The 21,416-nt window shown below is 44.4% G+C and overlaps 1 protein-coding gene across 3 annotated transcripts in view; it reads left to right on the top strand.

Annotated features, from left to right (window-relative positions):
• The window catches only part of prkd3 (protein kinase D3), a 43,692-nt gene that overhangs the window by 18,278 nt on the left and 3,998 nt on the right, over positions 1–21,416 (top strand). The window contains exons 3-15 of one of the 3 annotated variants that reach the window (XM_053434686.1): positions 5,095–5,233; positions 9,840–9,971; positions 10,508–10,665; positions 11,842–12,034; positions 12,136–12,213; positions 12,308–12,494; positions 13,412–13,535; positions 13,762–13,839; positions 18,001–18,277; positions 19,829–19,881; positions 20,280–20,352; positions 20,455–20,561; positions 20,698–20,859. In XM_053434686.1, the coding sequence (XP_053290661.1) occupies positions 5,095–5,233; positions 9,840–9,971; positions 10,508–10,665; positions 11,842–12,034; positions 12,136–12,213; positions 12,308–12,494; positions 13,412–13,535; positions 13,762–13,839; positions 18,001–18,277; positions 19,829–19,881; positions 20,280–20,352; positions 20,455–20,561; positions 20,698–20,859 (1,761 nt within the window). Of the gene's footprint in view, positions 1–5,094; positions 5,234–9,839; positions 9,972–10,507; positions 10,666–11,838; positions 12,035–12,135; positions 12,214–12,307; positions 12,495–13,411; positions 13,536–13,761; positions 13,840–18,000; positions 18,278–19,828; positions 19,882–20,279; positions 20,353–20,454; positions 20,562–20,697; positions 20,860–21,416 lie in introns of all 3 variants that reach the window. The other 2 variants (XM_053434687.1, XM_053434685.1) reach the window with 2 other exon arrangements.

Below are 21,416 nucleotides of genomic sequence, written 5' to 3'. Positions count from 1 at the left end.
GAATGCATTTGTTTGGGTTTCACGAATATAAGTCTATCACATTGCATAGTGACAGCTCTAGTATCTATTTAAATATATTCAATTCTGGCTCTATCTGATTATAATTTCCAGATCAAGAGTTAAAAATGGGGTGAGCCAGCAAGTGAACATTGTGAAAAACAAGTCACATGCTGACAACTTGCCAGTGGTCACATGACAATAATACAGAATTTGGAAAAACTCTTTATTTCCGCCCCCCCCCACCACATTTTTAAATGCATCCACTTTGAGGATAGTATTGAAAAGCTCCATTGTTGGTGGCACTGCTGACTTAGGACAGTTAAAAGAGTTAAAATTATCAGCCTATTAATGACTTAGTTGTTTGAAAGAAAAATTAGCAGTTGATCTGATAATCTATTAATTGTTTACAATCATTTCTTTAAAGGAGACATGTGATTGTTTGTCAGTGTTTCGTTACTCTAGTTTGTTGCACAGGTTTCTTGTGTTTGTAAAAATTTAGCAAAGTTAAAAAGCTCAAAGTCTGCAGTAAAGTGAGTCCATATAAACTGCATTCAGTCCCAGGTCAAATGAGTCTGCAATAGACACAGGTTTATGTCGGCTCCTGCTCCAATCGGCATCAGCCATGACGCACCGCCTTTTTTTCTTTACCCATATTTATAAAAAAACTTGTATACGTGCTAATTTTGGTGGAAAGCGGTATGAGTTCATCCGGCATGCCCCCTCACAAAGCCAGGCATGGTGAGAGCAGAGGCCAATCTGTTGTACACGTTTCTAGAAGGGGTTGACCAATCACAACAGAGCCAGTTGGCCAATCAGAGCAGACTGGGCTTTATCAGGAGGGGGGGGGCTTAGAGAGACTAAAACCAATAGCCACTGTCCTCAACGTGTGTGTGGGCTGCTGCCGGTCTCTGAAAGGTGTGAGGAAGCCGGAGGTCAGGCAGCATACTTTTCCTCCCTGTAATCACATGGTCATCAGTCAGAGCCGGTGCAGCGCTCGCAGAGCCGCTTCCTCTTTCTGCCACCCACCAGCGCCACACATCACACACATCAAGCTCAAATGTCTAAACCACATAATCATGTGCACGCTGTTCTTTTGCAACGCGAGCTCTTGTTGTCCTCTGTGACTGAGAGTCTCCACACATTGGATTTATATGTGTAGCTGCTTAAGACATGCACTGAAGTCTGTGCATTTTTTCCTGAAATTTTCCAGAGTATGTGAGGACTCAAATATCACGAATGAGTTGCTCCAGACATTTTCCTGAACTTTACCTGACAGCCCCTATTAAAATGTCCGAGCACTTAACAGCTCACTCGCAGCAGCTGATGATAAAGGCTAACGGCAACACATATCGGAGGCATAAGTGGACAAAAAGAGAAATAATACAAATATGTCAGGATGAAAAAGAGGAGCCACAAACGTAGAAGACGCTGATGAAGATGTCCACTTGGAAAGACAACTATAGATTCAAGAGCTTTTTAGGATAAGGGCCGACGCTGGTGTCAATCTCCAGTAAACCAAAACAATTTTTCAACAGTTTTTCTAATGCGTTGTGTTTTACCCAGGCCCCACCCCTCACCTGAATGATCTGGATATTTTCCTGTTGTTGTGAGCTCGTCTGACAACTGGACAACTTCCTGTCTAAAGAAATGGCGTACGTTTCACGGTGATAGCAAAGAAATTGAGTGGAACATTCAAAACAAGCCGCAGCCACTCCCCCCCATTTCTAACATCACATTTATCATTAGATGCAAATGGCGGAGTTATGAGTCACTTTCCAATGTATTATTTTGAGCTTTGTCAAACAGCTACAATCAACTGCACACTTGATTATTCAAACCAGACTTATCCCAACCAACCCAGATCATCTCCCTTCTTTTCCTCTCCTGTCCTGCCTCTCACTCTCTTTCCATATAACAGGATTTAGCATATCAATGGAGGATTAGCTCGTTTAACAAAAGCTTACTACAGCAAAGCCCCTTTCCACTCGTCTTTCCAGGCTGACTTGTGGACCTCACACACAGCTCCTCTGCGGCCGGGGTCTTTGGTGTGCCTGTGTGGTCGCGGCTGCTCCTCTGAATGGATTTGCGTTAGAAGATGACAATAGACATGCTTAGTCACTATGGGCTTTGGAGACCAACGCGCTAGCATGTGCGGGCGAGGGTGTGTGTGAGTGTGCATGTGTGCACGGGAGCCCGGTGGAGGTGAATGGTTTGTTTTTACACGCGGGGAGGAGAGATGTGTTGATGTGGGGATTTCTACTTCATATCCCCACAGGTTAGCCATCAATTATACCTTTCATCCATTTGAACTGAACAACATATTGTTAAAGTGTGCCCCCAACCAGCCCATCTATTGTTCTTGTACCTTCCTCTTGCTTTAATGGACCTTGGAAAAAAGTAGTGTCCTCTGGCCCTGAGGTTGTTACGTGCCGGCCTGCAGATGCTCCTGCTCTGGAATGGAACCTGTTCTCTTCACTGGAAAGTGTTGCACAAGGTGCCAACAGGAGGTGACTTCAGCTGGCAAGATGCGGGCCTGGGCTACAATTTGTGTGTGTGTGTCAGAGATCAGACATGCCAGGAGAGTGGAGGAAAACCCCACCATGACACTGCAGCCGCCTCAGGAAGGATGTCCCCCCCCCCCCCCCCCGACCGCCCACCCACCCTAGCCGGCCCTTGCCTGTGGTGATGGTGAAGGTTTAGGCCACATCGCATTAATCACCTCAGATGGTGACAGGATTTAGGATGTAGCTGTGTCAGAAGCAGCCGGCGAGTTGGAAACGTTCCATCATTCAGCCACGTGCCTCGGTGTTGAGTAGAACTTTCTCCTTCACAAACTGTTTCCGTGTAATTATTTCCTTCTCCTGTTTGTATCCGCAGCAGCTGAATTATCTTTATACGATGGAAGTCAGAACCTGAAAACTTGGTAAAAGATATGACTCATAACATTTTTAATACTTTATTTAATATTGCTTTTTCACCAATTGCCCGGGACACAATTTATAATAATTTTTTTCCTGATGAAAACCATCCAGCATATTAAGGGTCAGTGTTTGAGTCCACAAAACACTTTTGGAGTCTCAGGGGCAAACAGTTTATGCCTGAAACTCCAAAAGGCTGTTTTTTTAATCCAACACTTCACTTTTTTCCCCCATCGGCATGGGGTGAGTAGATAATAGGTGAATTTTCATATCTGAGTGAACTATCCCTTTAACAACGCTGTTTAGAGAAGAATATATATGATTACTATTATTATTATTTATTCATTTATCAAGTTTTGTCTTGATATAAGGTTTGGCCGGATAGCCCAGACCTACTGTTAGCCCTTGGTTTAGCTATGATATGACCGATGTCTATGGTTGTGTGCAATACATTTTTTTATCGGATCAGATTCTAGTTTACAACACATCCTTTTGCAGTGTCACAGGTGTATATCACGTCCACTCTGAGATACTGATGTTCAAACTATATATTGTTTATTTCGAGATTGAACTGACATGAGTCGTTTCGTACCCTGTGTTTTCCTGAGCCATCAATCTCTCTCACTGTCTCTGTGTGTGTGATTGTTGGTCGTCAAAGGTCTGCAGGTGTCTTCTGCGTCCCTTGCACAGACACTATGCCAACCTCAGGGCTCCTGGGCTGCGGTGGCATTGTTCTTGTGTGGTCCATTGTGTGTGACCTGTGTTCAGGGGGAAACAGCTGGTAGATCTTCCAGTACCAGCCTGCTTGGCATTGATCCTGACGCTCAGGCTTTGGTGTAAAATTACGGTGCCCCAATTCATGAATTCCTACCACTCAGGACATCCATCTACTGATGATCGGCTTTTTCCACTGGTGTTCGAAACGGCATTCTTCTTGAATTTGTGTATTTGTAAAATAGATTTTTGCATATACACACTTTCTTATCTCTATGCTTATGACAAGAACCTCTCCAAAAGGCTGAGCTGCCTTCAGTGCAGGAAGTGACTCAGTATTGACTGGCGCTGCACTTCCTGTGCGCTGATTCTCCTCTACTCCTCACAGGATGTTTACCTCCTCCTCCTCCTGCACGCCTCACTCTCCCACCCTCCTCCCCGCCCCCTTCCTCTGTCACATGACTTTACGTCAGTGCGCCCGGCTCCAGTTCATGACCTGGTTTGTCTCGGTTTGGTTTGGCCCAGACTTCTGCAATGACGGCGACAGATGCTGTTGACGAAGACCTTGGATGTGCCAGAATGGCCAAAAGTGGATTTTTCTGTGTGCACCTTTATTAAAACAAACACCGAATGCATTACTTACATTTTTCAAGCATTTTATCATGATTATTCCAGGTTTGCATTAAGATATCAATGTATTAATGGAAAAGTGGGAAATGAAATACTCCAGATTTGCTCATAATGCTTTGCAGCTGGTTTTTACAAATGAAAATAAATGTGGGCCAGTAATATTGATAGTGGAAAGGAGATTGAGTATCAGTTGTCAGAGACGGGTCGTTTTCGTGGTATTTTCTCTAACTTTGTGTTGAGACTGTCTGAAAGAGGAAAGCAAGTCTTAGCAAGAGCTCACTTCCTGAGGTTTCAAAACACTCCTCGTACGGATTGTGATGTAATGGTAAATGGTTTTGTATTTATATAGCGCTTTTCTAGTCTTTGATGACCACTCAAAGCTCTTTACAGTACAGTTTTACATTCACCCATTCACACACACATTCACACAGTGCATCTATCCGCAGCACTTTGTTATTCTATGGGGGGTCATTCAGGGTTCAAAATCTTGCCCAAGGACACTTCGGCATGCAGATGGGTTAGACTGGGGATCGAACTGCCGACCTTCAGGTTGGAGGACGACCACTCTACCCCTCCGCCACAGCCGCTTAGGCTTACCATGTAAGCCACTGGATATGATGTAACGTGTGTGTGTGTGTGCTTGTGTGTATTTTCGGGATGTTTACTATTGCACAGATCGTAAATATGAGTCAGACAAACTCTTTCAGCTTTCTTAATCAGAGTTACAGTTTGTTTTGTCATCTCTATCTTCTTTGTTTTTATCAGGCTCAGTGTTTCCCTAGTATCTTCACTCTGCCTATATCTAATAACTCATATATCTACTTCTCCTCAGTTCCCCGAGTGCGGCTTCTTTGGCATGTACGACAAGATCCTGCTGTTCCGCCACGACCTGAGCGACGAGAACATCCTGCAGAGGCTGACCTGTGCAGAAGACATTCATGAAGGAGACCTCATCGAGGTGGTGCTCTCTGGTAAGTAAACCGCACTGCAAATTTTAGTTAATGTGTATTGAAGTAGTGCCTCTTCAGAGAATGCATTCGAAGATGGATTGTGGCTTGTGTAGGGTGTCCCATTTCTAAGGTATCCTCAAGATGTGTCCTTTCATTTGTGAGTGACTAAAGATCCAAATGGCGGCTACTTCTCAAGGCAACCTATCCTAGGATGCAAGCTGGTGACAAAGCTAATGAGCTAGCTATGCTGGCAGTTGTGCAGTGGCTCAAAGTAGATACGTTGCCCACGAAGGTCACCTGCTTCATGGTTTGGTCACAGCAAGAGTTTGTACCTCTTAAGCCATTTTCAGAAACGAAAATCCGGAGAATTTAAAGTTTTACTGTGATTATAAGTTATCCAAGTAACTTTTTGCTTTTTATCGTATTGGTGGGGATGTTTAATTTTTGCATTTATTGTTTAATTCAGGGGCTTTGTAGCAGTCGCAGACTTCAAAATAAAAAATTTTTAAATATAAGAGATACTTTAGAGCCTATTTAACCCATATATTTCAAGGAGGAGAAAACATTTATTCAGTTATCTTCATAACTGCGTGTGTCAGCTGAAACACAAGCAGAGACTGTATACAACATGTAGTGCAGTGGCTCTGTTGGCTCAGGGTTTGTATCAGACTGAAGTCCAAAACCAACAGACGTAAGGTCACGCTTCTTTTCTCTACCCAAACAGGAGAAATATGAGAGTAAAATTCCACCATACAGTCACAAACCAAGTGTTATTAAAATCCAAACAATTGCCTTAAACTAATAAAGTGGAGGAAGCCAGACTTTTAGTCACGGCTGACACACCTTCCAGTACTCACTGCCTGTGTTGTCTCGTTCAAGGCAGCTCAGTGGATCAGCTGCTGTCAGAGTCGTCTGTACTCGCTGAAACTACGATGCCTCAATGAAATGTTATTCCTGCGGGTGAATCACTCAGCACAACACTCACTCACTGACCTGCTTTTATTTCGTGATGATTTGGTGTTTTCTTTTGTTTTGGTTTCTGTCTCCCTCGTCAAAGTTTCCATCAGAGGTTTGAGGCCTTTACTACCAAGCAGGATTTAGCTTATTGAGGTTACTTCAGCTTAAACCCTGGATGTTACATGGATGGATCCCTTTTTACTGTGGTATATCATATATGCTGCACACATACTCAGCCTCAGAGCAGAGGTGTGGATCAAAACCTGTCCGTAGCCAAGCTCATGACCAATCCGATCAGTTGACTGCGGCCATCTTCGGGGTTCTTGGGCAAGACACTGAACGCTTTATTGCCACTGATGGCTGTGCCAGCAGTTGTAGTTGTGCTGTACTGCCACTGTCCGGTACTGTTTTTAGAGCAGCGAAGAAGAAGAAGAAGAGTAAGAAGAAGAAGTTGCAGTTCCACAAGTACAGCTGCAACGTGCAGCTTAAGCAAAACATCCGTTTCGACCTATTTAAAGGAAGTACTTGTTTCAAGGTATCGAAATCGGTATAAGGAAAATGTTATCAAAACTCAAACTCGACTTTAGATCTCTTATTCTTGCACTGCAGCTATTTCAGAGAGAGATTGAGATTTTAGTGGAAAAGAAAAACTCTGACGTCTTTTATTAGGACAATTATCCCCACACAGTTAAATATTTCCAATGATTATAAATGTCAGTCAGACTGACCCCTTCAGACATGAGTTAACTCAATATGAAATTACTTTATTTTTATCCGCATCACATGTTAATAATACTTTGATCATATCAGACAAAATACCAAAAATAATCAGTCAGTAAGAAACGTTCAGAATATCCTCAACTTGGCATCAATAGCTGGAAATGATATAGCATTTTCTATAATTTTTTCGATGCCAGTACAAAGACGTTGCTCGGTACAACAGAGCCCCACATTGTCCACCACTGTTACATCTACACAGGTGTTTTTCTGTGTCACACTTCCTGCGATGACTGAATCAGCTTCCTGTGCGTGGCCGGGAGCAGCAAACGGCTTTGGAGTATCTGTTCGGCTCTAATCTGTTCTCCTGCTCCATCTGCCTCCGCGAGGAAGCGCTCGACGCCACCTGTGCCGAGCGTCTCCTCCTCTCTCCTGAGCTGCGAGACTATTGTTTGTGGGGATTTATGTGGGATGGGTGTATAGGTTCAGGATCTGAGGATACTGCGGGGCTGAGGAATGCAGACGAAAGACTGGAGAACTTCCTCCTTTTTGTTTTCTGTTTGTCTCGTATGCTCCTTTCTCTCTCTCTCTCTCTCTCTCTCTCTCTCTCTCTCTCTATATTTATATATATATATATATATATATATATATATATTCCTCTCTCTCTCTCTCTCCCTCCCTCCCTCTGCTGCGTCTTCTTCTTCAAATCCATCTGCAGGTGTAATTCACACCTGAGGAGCTATAGACACTATGCAGATATACTCGCCTAGGAGATTTGAGATTTGCTACATATGCAAGCCGTTTTTATTTCTTTTCTTTTCACCCAACAATCCATAAACGTGGTCCCTCCTCTTCAGAGGGGCTTTGCTATGTCAGACACTTGATCTTTGTTTGGGAAGCACAAGCTCAGCGATCAACATCCCCAAGCCTTTCATTTGGTTCAGAGAAAAAATATGAACCCTTTCCGCCCCACAATTTGTCCCCTGTCATCCCTCGCCCTCTGCGCTCCCTGACCAACCTGCTGTTGGATTCCGCGGCTTTGGGAGAGAGACCATGTGGATATCTCTCTTGCTGCGGGAGGGAGGCAGAAGTGGCTTTTTCTTGGCTGCGGGCTCAAAGGCGAGGGCTTTTTTTGCTGCTGCAGTAAGTGATTGTAGTAGACCCGTGGAGTGTAAACAAGCTCTGATGTGCGGGGCGGCCCTGGACACAGCCGACGCGGCGCAGGCCATCTCAGGCCCATGAGGTTTGAGGCTTGGCCCGACCGATTGTCCCTTTGTTCTGTCTTTCGCTGCCTCGGGTTCCCACTGGCTCTCGCAGGCTCCACATTCGCCACCAGCAGCGGTGTGAAATTGGCGTTTTAGAAAATATGGCAAACATGTTTTTGTCAGATGGAAACTTTGTCAACTCTCTGGCTCAAAGCAAATCATTGTGAGCCTCTCCACTCGTGAGAAGCGCAGCGAAAAACAACGCGCCGAGCTTATGTTTGCCGTTGTTTGATGCCAATAAGCACGACGGGCAATACAAAACACTGCGGCAGCTAAGAAGCAGCCGGTTGTTTTGCAGGCGTGTGTGAAAACGCTCATGAATGCTGCCTTTCATGTGCCTGTGCCAGGGAGCTGTGACATGTGACCCGCCTATGTGCGCTTTCCTCTCTCAAATCAAAACGGCCTGCATCACCCCACCATGGAAAAATGTGGCCTGACGATCCCCGCTTACCTTAATGCTGCTCAAAAAATATCCCTCATCACATTGGTTCAAGGCCGTGACGCTGAAATTAGCCCTCGACCTATCATTTCTGTAGAAATGTTGCATTTTGTTCGTAAAGTGAACAAATCAAATTGATTCAATTTAACTTCCTGTGACATCTGAGACTTTTATTCCTCCTCTGACTAACTTTGTTTTCTCCAAGCATGTTTTCTCTTTAATTCATATGGAGCATGTGCAGATTCCTGACAAAGGAAAATGCTCTTTTTAATTTATTACTGGCCAAATGTCCTACTTTGTTGTGCAAGTCTGCATCTCATCACGGCAAACAACAGCTGAGAATGTTGTCCCCGCTCATCCCAGGAGAAAACAAAAAAGTGATCAGTTGAATCACACACACACACACGTTATGTGACACCACCGTTAACCGCACTAGCTCCTGCAGCAAGTTCTGCAGCTTAACCTGAGTGTTAAGATTAACTATTGTGTTTGATGGTCACTGGTCAAAGAATTGCAGAGGAACACAAAAGAAGAGACACACACACACCACCACCACCCCCCCCCCCCCCCCCCCACACACACATACATGTGCAAACACACAAGTTGATCTTACTCATCTCCACATCTTTGATGATTCACAGTCATGATTAGCCGAGCCTCGCTTCCAGCAGTGAGCTCAGAGCGTCTGTTTGAAAACAAACCCTGAAGAGAGGAAGAGAAACAGAAAGAAAAGAACATGGCCACAGCTCTGTTGGATTTATTATTACGAGCAGCATAACAAAGATGGATATAACAGGGTCACACTGTGGGTCTCTGCTCTCCTATGGGTGTTTTCCCTGTCACTTTGATACAAGCAATGATGAAATTGAAGTCGTGCCAGTGAAGATGCAACGCCCTCTAGGGGAGCAAAGTGGATTCGGCATTTACAAGACAGCACTGGCAGACATGTTCTTCTTTGCTTTCTTGTGTAGAAAAACTTCCTTTAAAGGTTTTACCCCAACACAAGTACATCATACTTACACAATGAGACTGTATTGTTTGCAGTGTTGCTTTAATAATGAAAACAGTATCAAATAGTTGATAAATACATGTGTTTAACTGCTGCTCTTTTGCTTCCTTTGTCATCTTTTTCTCATTTTTTCTCTTCCAATCCTTCAGTTTCCTTCGCAAAATGATTTTCCAGATTTCATTTGCTCCCGCCAAGTTTTAGTTATACATCTTGTGTGTCGTATTTGTTTTATTTTTTTAGCTCAAGCGACAGTTGAAGACTTCCAGATCCGACCCCATGCCCTTTTTGTCCACTCCTACAAGGCCCCCACCTTCTGCGATTACTGCGGGGAGATGCTCTGGGGTCTGGTGCGGCAGGGGCTCAAATGTGAAGGTCAGGAGCATGCACACACACACACACAAACACACACACACACACACACACACCTGGACAAACACTATACAGCAAACTGTTTCTCACCCGGAGCCTTTGACTTCTCTAAGACCTTTTCACTAGAAATCCAGCCTGGCTCCTATTGTAGCCACACAGATGCACAAACACACGACATCTCTGACCTCAAGAATGTATCTGAGAGATACACAAGCAAACAAGAAAGATTCAGTCCAAGCACTGCAGCCAGTGAAATGCTTGACATTCAGATCCCAGTGGAGTTATGGCACGACGGCTCGCTTTCATTTTTTGGCATTGTTGGATCAGATTCAAATCAAACTCTTTCATGTTCTTGTCATACGGCAGCATCTGAAGACCTCCCTGACTGTGAATTCAATTAAAACATTCATTCATCAACCAGCGCAAACACACATAGTCATACATTTTGGTATAGAGGCCTTTTCATGCATCTTGTAGCTAATTTTCAAAATAAATCCTTGTTTTTTGTGACTGATGTCTTCTGTGTTTTTGTTTTTAAGGATGTGGGCTGAACTACCACAAGCGCTGTGCCTTTAAGATCCCGAATAACTGCACCGGTGTGAGGAAGAGGCGACTGTCCAATGTCTCCCTGCCCGCACCGTCCCTCTCTGTCCCCCGACCGGCACCTGCTGAGAATGCCGTCGTCATCCTGGATGAGGTGAGACTGTGATGTAGTCCCTCGTATTCCTCACTTCCCTATGTGCCGACAGACTGTCTGACTATAGGGAGGTTATGGATTACTCGTACTTGTCAGCTGAACTTCCTGGGGTCCTCCACAATCAACCTGTGAACCCCGGCTCCGAGCTCGGCCTACCCAGCTCTCTCCAGAGTTCTTTTCGAACCGGAGATCTGCTGGGACGCCATCTGCCGTCAGCTGGCGTTGCTCTCCTTGGTGTCTCAGGTGTGCTGGAGCCAGATGTGTTCAGGCACGAGTGAGTTAAGTGAGTTATTCCCAAAAGGGGCGAACCCCAAACTACTCAAAGTATAAAAAGAAAGTTGGAAAGACGTCAGTATCTGCTGATCCACTGAATGTAGGAGTCGGCGACTGTGATGATTATTTTTATCCTCTGTGCATACACTGAGCTGGCTGCAGTTTTGACATCAACCTAAATCAGAGTGGAAGCCAGGTGACCGAGCCAAGAATGTGAGGTAGCGGCTGTGCGTGCTGTTTCTAAACTTAGCAAAACTGGCTCTTTTTCCCTCGTATCTCCTGGGTCCTCTTGTGGAACGCCACTGATTCAGAAAATTGAATTGAGCGACGCATAGCTCAGCGCTGAGAGATCCTCAGCGAGGTCTTATGAAACAGTTTTAGGATAAGCCCACAATGGAATATTCTCCTCTTGTCCGTGTCCCCTCGAAAAGGTCATCAGGAAATATGATTATGCTAATGACATTATAAGTCCTCGTTTGTGTATTTGCTCACTCGCTGGCGAAAATGAAAGATCGCTCCCTTCCCGTTTCTGTCAGCAGCTTCCAGACGACTCAATTTATTCATATAAAAGCATTGGTAAGTGCTTATATGTGGTAAAACATGACAAATCTAATAACAGTGTAGGGACCACCAGGGTTGTGTCGACGACGAAGTCATGCTAACTCAATGTGACAGTTTAGCTTTTTCCACTGACTTCTGTCTCTTCTTCGACTGCCATCTCATTATTCACTGTCGTTCCCTATCGCTCCCACTCTCCCTTTGAGGTCGTTCTTCGTTCCATTTTTTCCATTTGCTTCCTTCCAGCATATGGTTTTTAATTCCTCTGGACATCCCTCCATCTTTCACTTTGGTAAATACAGTCTGTCCCTGTCTGTTTTTTTAAATCCTTCCAACCCTCAGCAGCAGAGGTCCCATCAGGAGGCGGGGAAGCGGATCCTGTCCTGGAGTGGCAGGCCGATCTGGATGGAGAAGTTGGTGCTGGGGCGGGTCAAGGTGCCGCACACCTTCGCCATACACACCTACACGCGGCCGACGATCTGCCAGTACTGCAAGCGTCTGCTCAAGGGTCTCTTTCGCCAGGGCATGCAGTGTAAAGGTATGAAGAGTGTGTTTCAAAGAGATCATTAGAGAACACCATGGCAGCTTTTAACCATGATCATAAGTTGTCATTGTTTTTTTTTTTATTTCAATGACCAGATTGCAGATTCAACTGCCACAAACGATGTGCTTCGAAGGTGCCAAGAGACTGTTTAGGAGAGGTGGACTTCAATGGAGGTAATCATTTCATCTTGTTTCACAGCGACAGTGTTATATCCCTTCGATATTTGTGATTTCAAACATTTTCATTTTTTCATGTGCATGTTTATAGAGCCGGCCAGCCCCGGCCCGGATTCAGACACGACCATGGACACGATGGAGGTGGACAGTAGTGACATGGAGGGCGGCAGAGGACTGGATGACCCAGAGGAACCCTCGACACCAGAGGAGAGGATGTTCGACATGGACTCTCCCTTCTTGGATAGAGAAAAGGATGAAGAGCCCATCAAGATGATTAGGTGTGAAGATGCTGATGTAAAGAGATACTGCACACTCAAATGTGTTGTGGAGCGGTCTAACTAAATAATAACAGTGTTATTTGATGAAATATATTAATGCTGGTTTTAATCTCACATTTATGACCAAAAAATGAAGAAATTAATGGCTTTAACTTGGCTCAAAACGCCCCCTGGTGTTTCAAACCATCTCGGGCATTTTAAGGCCAATGCTTGCGTAGAGTCAACCTCATCGTATTCATGTCAAGATATTTATAGATATGTGACATTTATTTATATACATCTATAAATCTCTGTTGAAATTAAACCCCCAAGTCACCACAATGTCTGCCATTCAGAGACGTCCCCCATCCCCTTCTGCCCCTCGGCTGTCTCTGACTCATAAACCATTTGATCCGCTGGTGAGATAAACTTGTGCCAGCGGTTCGAACGGCTCAGGACCACTGCGCTCCTCAGACACAGATCCATGGCTGTTTGAGCCCTGCCGAGGCCACCTTCCCAAATTCGGCTTTTCTTTATATTACTTGTTTTGGATATTTCAGTGCAGAGTGACAGAAAAAAGGGAGAGATGGAGGAAGAATTGCCTGAAAGCTCACCGTCCTAATTGAAACCGGGGACTTTGTGGTTGGGTGTTAAACCACCAGGTCTAACTGGCAAATGCCTGAGTTTATTCTAGGCCAGCAGTGGAGTTTTTATGTTTGTTTGTCACCACGGCAGCAAACATTAAATCAAGCATCACTCTCTTTGCAGGGTTTTCTCTCAGGTAAAACTTGGCTGTCTAGAAAAAAGCTTATTTAAAACTAATCATTAACAGGCTTTTAGTTTGTTAAAATGTTATCAATTTTGGATTCTGATGTTCACCAATAAAATCGTATTATTATCTTTTGTGTGTGTGTGTGTGTGTGTTTGTGTGTGTGTAGTCCTTCCACCAGCAGCAACATCCCTCTCATGCGGGTGGTCCAGTCCATCAAACACACCAAGAGGCGGAGCACCACTGTAGTGAAGGAGGGCTGGATGGTGCATTATACGAGCAGGGACAACCTGGTAAGACTGATAACCTCCCAAAGCTCTACAGAGGAGCCCAGTCTGAAATGGGCTGTGCTTAGCCTTAATGCTGGGGGAAACTCCCTCTCTCCAAAGCTGTTGAATTCATGTGTTGAATTCAGCGCAGAAGGTATTTTGCTTGAGAACTAAATAAATAGCAACTACTGCAACATTGGCTGTGTTTTGGGCAGTTTAACGTGGTGTTTGTTTTACTCCCCTTTAACAGCGGAAGAGACACTACTGGAGGCTGGAAGGCAAGAGTCTGAGTCTCTTCCAGAACGACACTGGAGCCAAGTTCTACAAAGTAAGAATGAAACTCTCGCCTCTGTGTCTCTGTGTCCGTCTTCAGATGTGAACTCCGGAGAATGTCCACACAATTGGGTACTAACCTTCGCCGGAGTTTGCCTTTCAGTTTTGAAGACCGCAGCAGGAGATTCTCCGCTCATACACATTTTCAACAACAGAGAAATCCCCAGGGCGTTCAGGGGTGATGCAGCATGTAGGAGATAGGACAGACGTGTAAACACTGCTGCCGAGATCATGTGGTTCTGTTTACAGCACATCAACAGCCATTATCACCAACAGCTCTGGAATCTTATTGTCTTTCTATGTCGACATCTTTGTCTGTGTCTGTGGCACATCTTTTCCATCCTAAGATATTGATTTTTTTCAGTTTTGCGGATGTTGTGTGTTAAAAACATCATCAACACACCCACTCACTCATGCAGAGGATCTCTTGGTGTTTTTCTCACATGGGCTCAGTCGGACATTATCCAGGGTTTTTACTAGAGGGCTGCCAGGAGAAACTCCAGAGAAAGTCCGGAGGCTCTCATATTGACATTTGTGTTCTCCCATTTAGCCCCTCCGGAGAATGTGAGGAGATCATTTTGAGTTCAGTGCATATCTGAAAGCAGCTATACAGAAATATTCATTAAAGTCTCAGAAAGTAGAGTAAGGAGATTCAGTGTCGAGTCCTTGGTGAAAAAATATCCCAAAAATCTTCATATAGCTCCACAGACCTGCAACTTTGCCACTGCTCTAATTTCCTTCAAATTGAAAATGAACCGTTAACAGACATGATCTCCAGGAAATGTCCAGAAACTGTTATCTGGACATTTTCTAGCTGTTTTCGCTTCGACTACTTCTAGTTTTTAGACATTTTACCGGGGGGGGGTTGGCAGGAAACGTTCCAGAAAATGTCCAGAGCAGCTTAATCGGTCATTTGCATACAGCCCCCTCTGGAACATTTCAGGCCAATGTGCGTGCATGTCTGAAAGCAACTTGAGTGATACTGAAGTCCTCGATGTGTTTCTCATATAAATACCGCCCGCCACCACTTTGATGAGAGGTGTGTAAATAAATGTGTCAGCAGCAGGTTCCTGTGTGTTTGAAGGTCAGTTGGTCTCGCTGAAACTCCCCTTGGGGTTTTTCTGCTCTTCCTCCATGCAGTCAAAAGACACAGCCACTAACACTCGCTATGTTTCGCTCTTGTGTATCGGGTCAGATGGGATATACTCAGGGGTTTTGAGGAGATAGAGTTGAAACTTTCGGTACCAAAATAGTGCATCTGCTGCGCGATCTTTTAAAATAAACGGATTTTGATTTCTTCAAATTCAAAAACCCAAGGATGATTGAAATGAATCTTTATCTCAACCATACATCTTATAGCTCAACCTTTATCTCTGAGTTCACCGTGCCCGCGAGTGAATAAAAAATGCCATTTGTATCTGTAGAATCAGTCGTGGAGAGTGTGTGACACTTCCCGCTCAGTGCCAGCACCGGAGTCAGTCATTACACTGCCGCAGGGGCTTACTAGCACAGTAATTACACACTGAAGAGCGAGGGAGGGAACTGCGAGGTAAATACTTCCACATGTGTGTTGGTTGGTTGTCTTTATGTGTGTGTGTGTGTGTGTAGGGTGGGTGGGTTGGGTGTAATCATTTTATTGTTCATGTCGCTCTGTATGTTTTGAGACTGTGATACCTCTTTGAGTTGTGGTCAGAGTTATGTGTGTGTGTCGGTTTTGCGATCGAGTTTCCAGAGCGAGGGGGTGGCACGCTCACTTTGTGTGTGGATGTGTGTGTGCGCATGTGTGTTAAAAAGTGGTGGTTGTGTAAGCAGCTGCGCTTACAGTCCTTCTTTTCTTCTCTCTGACACTGGTTGTGAAACAAGGCTGAAAAACAGCTCGACTCCCTTCACCCCTCTTCCCCAATTACTCTGTCACACCCTGCAGCCTCGGCCACCGAAGCCTCGGGGGAGGAAACCTCTGCAGGGGCCGACTCCTCGGGTGTGTTTACAGGCAGCTTTATGTGGTTCTTTATTATCAACTTGGCACTCAGCCTTGTTTAAGGCCTTCAGGAGGCTAATTGAAGGTTCGCTGTAAATGCTCGAAAGGTTTGCAGGCCTCGTGCAGAGCGGCAGAATTCTGTCTGTGATAGATAACGTGAGATGATCTCCTGTCCAGTAGATAAAAGCTTCCTCCAGGGGTTTCTTCTCAGAAACCACAGGTTCTCCATCTGCCCCATCTGTATCCGGGAAATGTTACTTTTATTTCTCTGAAGTTTCTTGCCTGCTGCTCATCAGCGTGCGGCCACTGTCCTCCCCTTTGCTTTATACCTCCAATCTGATTAGTGGTGGTCGTGCGGTGGCTCGCTTGCCAGGCATGGCAGCCATTTGCACCATTTGGAAGCCATAACAGCTTCCCGTTTGAAGATGAGACCCCTGTACTTGTGGCTTTCTCTGAAGAACCTTTCATGGGGTGAGGGGGCTTCTCTCTGTCTCTGCCAGATTGAGTGCTGTCACAATCAAAACACACACACACACACACACACACACACTCTACCCAGTAGAAGAATGGCAGTTGCAGCGTCTTTCGTCTCAGTGGCTAGCGGTAGCGCCAGCGGCTCATGCTCAGATGGGGCCTCTGGCTGGCCCTGCCTTGTAATCAGGGAACCAGAGCGCTTCGGCCGCCGCAGGGCCCCGCTCACGTGACCCGGCCCCGCTAACCACAAGCACTTCATCTGATACTCCTGTGGTGAGCCACGCGGAGGGGACAGCGTGTGCCTCAGGGAGCCCCCATTGGCTGGAAGTTCTGTGTGTTTTCTGATTTTCGACCCTCCCTCCTCTCCTTTGATTTGACACTGAGCTTGAAGGGGAAGGGGGGGAACTTTTAAAGAGTGCTGCCACTGTTCACTCTGTAGAGAAGAGGAAGAGAGAAAGATAGAGCTCGGATTATAGAGTCAACAACTGAGCAACTGAGTGTGGAGACTGTGTGAGTGTTAATACCTCTATTATTGTCATGTTATTGTGTAGTCACCCTAGAATTAGTTTTCATTTAGTTGTATTAGATGATCACAATTTATTTTACTATCTTTGCCCATTTAAGGTACAAAGAAACAAGCCATTTTTCTGTAGTGAGGGGATGTGATTTATTATTTGATCAGTTTTTAATTTAAATTGTAACTTTTGAGAATGTTCCTTTCACTTCAATGTTTATTTATTTATGTATAATATTTATTTTTCTGATCATCCATTTAGATATTTAAGTACAAGCACAAGCTGTTTGTACCTGTTTGTCCATTTGTTCACGTGTGAGCATACCCTTCCTTAGTTACCCTTATATACAATGTATATTTAGCCATTTATCTGATTGTCCATTTAGATACTTTAGTGTTTTAATATCTTTGTTCTTGTTTTCTCCTCCATGTTGTTCCTTTTTTCAAGCAAACACAACCTGTATAATGCACTCGTTCATTATTGAATAAGCATGAGTAGGGGTGAATTCAGGTTATCTGGGAAATTTTTGGCAATTTTGACTTCTGCGACATATTCTGATATCTGCGTTACACATTCGACCAACATATTATACCTATCTTTAATCCTTAAGATCTCACCAGAAGAAAGAAAGGAGCTTTCATACCCACAGGAGACATGGCACAGGTTTTAGTGTTCTTTGGGCCGAAAAAGGAAATTCTGCCTGACTAAGAAATTTAACAAGAACATGAATATTATTCTTGATTCTCTTCATTTATATTCACATGTAAAAGTAATATTTTTTCAAGAAGAAGAACCCTATCTTAAATAAAGAAACAATACAATTGATCCAATACATTCTATTAAAGGTGGATCAATTAAAATTCAATCCACAGCAAGTAACAAGACCAGATTATTTATTTTATTGAAGCTTCGCAGGGAACAAAAGGTGAGAGCTCCATCATGATCGATCAGATTTTTTTTACTTCAGGAAGTCCTTAAATGCATACTCCCTCAATAAGGGAACTTTAATAACTGTCCCAGATTATCCAAATCATGCTGTCCCACATCGTCGCCCATGTTAATAAAGTGGGACATTTAAACTATATTAAGAACGAAGGAAAATCTTTTTCTGATTCCTTTTCATTTGAGAATTATAATATTAAAATATAATGTGATTTGCTGTAACCCCCTCTCGCCCTCTCCCTTACAGGAAATCCCTCTGTCCGAGATCCTCCAGGTCGAGCAGTCCAGAGACTACAGCAGTCTGGCCCAGGGCAGCAACCCTCACTGCTTCGAGATCATCACAGGCACCATGGTGTACTACGTGGGAGAGAACAACGTCAGCCACTACCACAGCCCCGCTTTGGCTGCCTCGGGGGTGGGCATGGAGGTCGCCCAGGGCTGGGAGAAGGCCATCAGACAGGCCCTGATGCCCGTCACCCCCCAGTCCAGTGTGGCCAGTGGTGCCGGACAGGGAAAAGATCACAGTGAGTTTGATATACAAACAACCCTCAAGTGCAAAAAGCACTGATGTTGTGGTTGCAATGGAATGAATGACATAGTTATGAATCAATATGAAAATTAATTTAAAAATACTTTTAGAATCAAGACTAATTTTGCACCTACTTTTATAATAGGTCCAAGGAAGACCACGATTTTGATATTAGATATAATAGTTTCTTCATGGCTACAAATGATCAACCTAAAAACAAGATATTGAAATATTCAAAGGGAGATGATTCAAACTTTCATTTGTTTTATGAAGCTAAAGTACCGACTAGGGCAACTCCAAATGTAGTGTCTCTTATCTACATTGTGTTTGTGAGAGGTGGGAGATCCGCCCCAAAAGATAGAACACCCTGCTTACACGACTTCGGTTAAGGTGGCATTAAAAAAAAACAGGTGAACCGACTGAACTTTGGAGAGGAAGGGGAAGCCCTGTTTAAGTGTCTATAGGCCAAATAAGTGTGAGCATGAGGCAGGTCACTGTATGACTGTCACTGACTGTGCAGAATCTGAGTCTCACTCTGGTCAGAGGTGTTGTTTTTCTCACACGTTTGTTCCCTAACAGCAAATACAGGAGCCTGTAGAATGTTACTAGAGGCTCTTTGGTTATAAACTGACTATAAGGTATAAAATGAGAGACCTGATCATTAGAAGCAAATTATTTTAAGTGTGTGCATCACATTAGAAAAACGAGGCTGTCACAAAACAATCGGAATATGTGGAACAGCAATTCATCGGGTCACTTCTGAAACCATGAGAGTGTTCAGAAATGACTGCTCAGCTCTGTATGAAACTGTCCATGCTCCAAAGATATGAACTGACATGTCAGTTGGATTTATTTGGTCTTTCCTGTTGGTTTAAATAGTTATTTTCCCAGATTAAAAAATATATATATATGTGCAGCTGTGGCTCAGGAGGTACAACGGTTCAAACCCTAACCAGAGGGTTGGCGGTTCGATCCCATTCCCCCATTTTGCCAAAGAGTCCCTGGGCAATACTGAACCCAGAACTGATCCAGATGGAACTGTAAAGAGCTTTGAGTGGCTACAGAAGCACTATATAGATACATAGAAGTTACTATTTACCTTGAGCCAAATGATCCCAGCACCATATTTCATATGTCCACAATAAGTAGCAAGTCAGAGATTAAAGCAAATACAAAATATGATGTTGTGCGTAACATCAGCCGAACGATCACAGCTTCATCACTTTGCATTTGCTCTCGTCTCTGACTTTCTATTCATTGTGGGCATTATGGGCTCCTGCATACTTGCAACACCCAGTCACACATAGTTTCTGAGATTATTGCATAGCCAGTTTATAGTGTAATAAAATGCTTCATTGCGAGGGGTTGTGATGTATTGCATGCAGCTGCGATAGAGGGTAAAGTTGTGTAAGAGAAAAACACTAGTATGTGAGCATCTGACAACAATCACTTCACTGACCGATCGAGTGACCGGCGTCTTTATGCTTCGGTTCAGAGACATTTTTCGCTTGTTGAATGTGGAACCATCATGTGTCTTCTCTTTCAGAAGAGTTGTCCATCAGCATATCTGTGTCCAACTGCCAGATCCAGGAGAATGTGGTGAGTGGGGCTACTTTTCTTCTTCAGATCACTGGTGCACAGTTTTCCCAGAACAGGGAAAGAAGTTGTTAAAGAAGGGGCTGTCGCGCTAACCATCAGAAATCATATCCCAGAATGTCTTAATATGCTTCAACCAAAACCTCCGGTGGAAGCTTCTGTGCCGCACAAATGGGGAAGCTGCAGCCTCATGTTTTTGTTCCGAGGGGTTTTCCTTCTCGGTTGCACTTCTGCATCGAGTGAAAGTTAAATATTTGCGGAGGAGCAGGGGTTTTACCAGGATTTAGATGATGTAACGATACTGATTTCGATTGACAGCATGGAAAGTTTAACCACATTTTTCCCACAATTACAAAACAAAACACAATCATTAAGTAACAGCGCAAATCCTCTCTGTGCAGGACATCGCCTCGGTGTACCAAATATTTTCTGATGAGGTGCTGGGGTCAGGCCAGTTCGGCATCGTGTATGGAGGTATGTCTCTACACCTGAATTTTATACACAATAGATCTACTGTAAATGTCTATGCATCTTTAGGCTGTTTAAATAATTCTCCCATGTCCCATTATATCTTAGGCAAACACAGAAAGAGTGGCAGAGATGTGGCCATTAAAGTCATCGACAAGATGAGGTTTCCCACCAAGCAGGAGAGCCAGCTCAGGAACGAGGTGGCCATATTACAGGTAATGACCGGACTCCACCGAACAACCGAAATGATTCTCAGACTTAAAAGAAGAGACAACCCCTTGTAAAGGATAGTGAGCTCTGCAGGTTCGACCAGGAGCTCGTCTCTAAGTCCTTGTGTCGGCTTTTCCTCAGAATCTGCACCACCCAGGCATCGTGAACCTGGAGTGCATGTTCGAGACGCCAGAGCGGGTCTTTGTTGTCATGGAGAAGCTGCACGGCGACATGCTGGAGATGATCCTGTCCAGCGAGAAGAGCAAGCTGCCCGAACGCATCACCAAGTTCCTGGTCACACAGGTGTGTGTGTGTGTGTATGTGTGTGTGTTTCTGGAAAATACATTTTGCCCCGTCTCTTTCTGCCGTTTTGTCTCTACTCAAATGTAAATGTTGCTTGTCAAATATTCACCAAAGTTGGAGTCCACGAGTAGCCACACTGCGATTTGCCTCGCCAGAGAAGGCAAATTCTTTTTTAGCCTCCTCGCTCTCAAAGATTGGAAGCGTATGGGGGGGGGGAGACAGCACTGCTACATTTGTGTATGTGTGACTGTGCCCTTAAGATTCCAACTGTTACAAGCTGACCCTAACTAGAACGATCTGTAACTTAATGTTACCATATTCTCTCTCGCAGCTGGTTATCGTCAAATAAACACATAACCAATTGCATCTAGTATCCTTCCACACTTTTTAATAACCTGTTTCTTCAACTCTTGCTTTCATTTGTGTGTCTGGTCCCTTTATTTTCCATCGTAGCTTCCCTTCTCCCCCCTCCCTGTATCCTTCCCTCTCTTTTTGGGGGGTGTTAGCCCCCTGTGAGCGGGTCTGTGCCTCATCTCCAGGGCCTGTTTATTCTTGTG

The sequence above is a fragment of the Pleuronectes platessa genome, chromosome 11 (genome assembly GCF_947347685.1).
Source record: "Pleuronectes platessa chromosome 11, fPlePla1.1, whole genome shotgun sequence".
In the NCBI taxonomy this organism is placed as follows: Eukaryota; Metazoa; Chordata; class Actinopteri; order Pleuronectiformes; family Pleuronectidae; genus Pleuronectes; species Pleuronectes platessa.
This window is presented reverse-complemented; position numbering and strand designations above follow the sequence as displayed.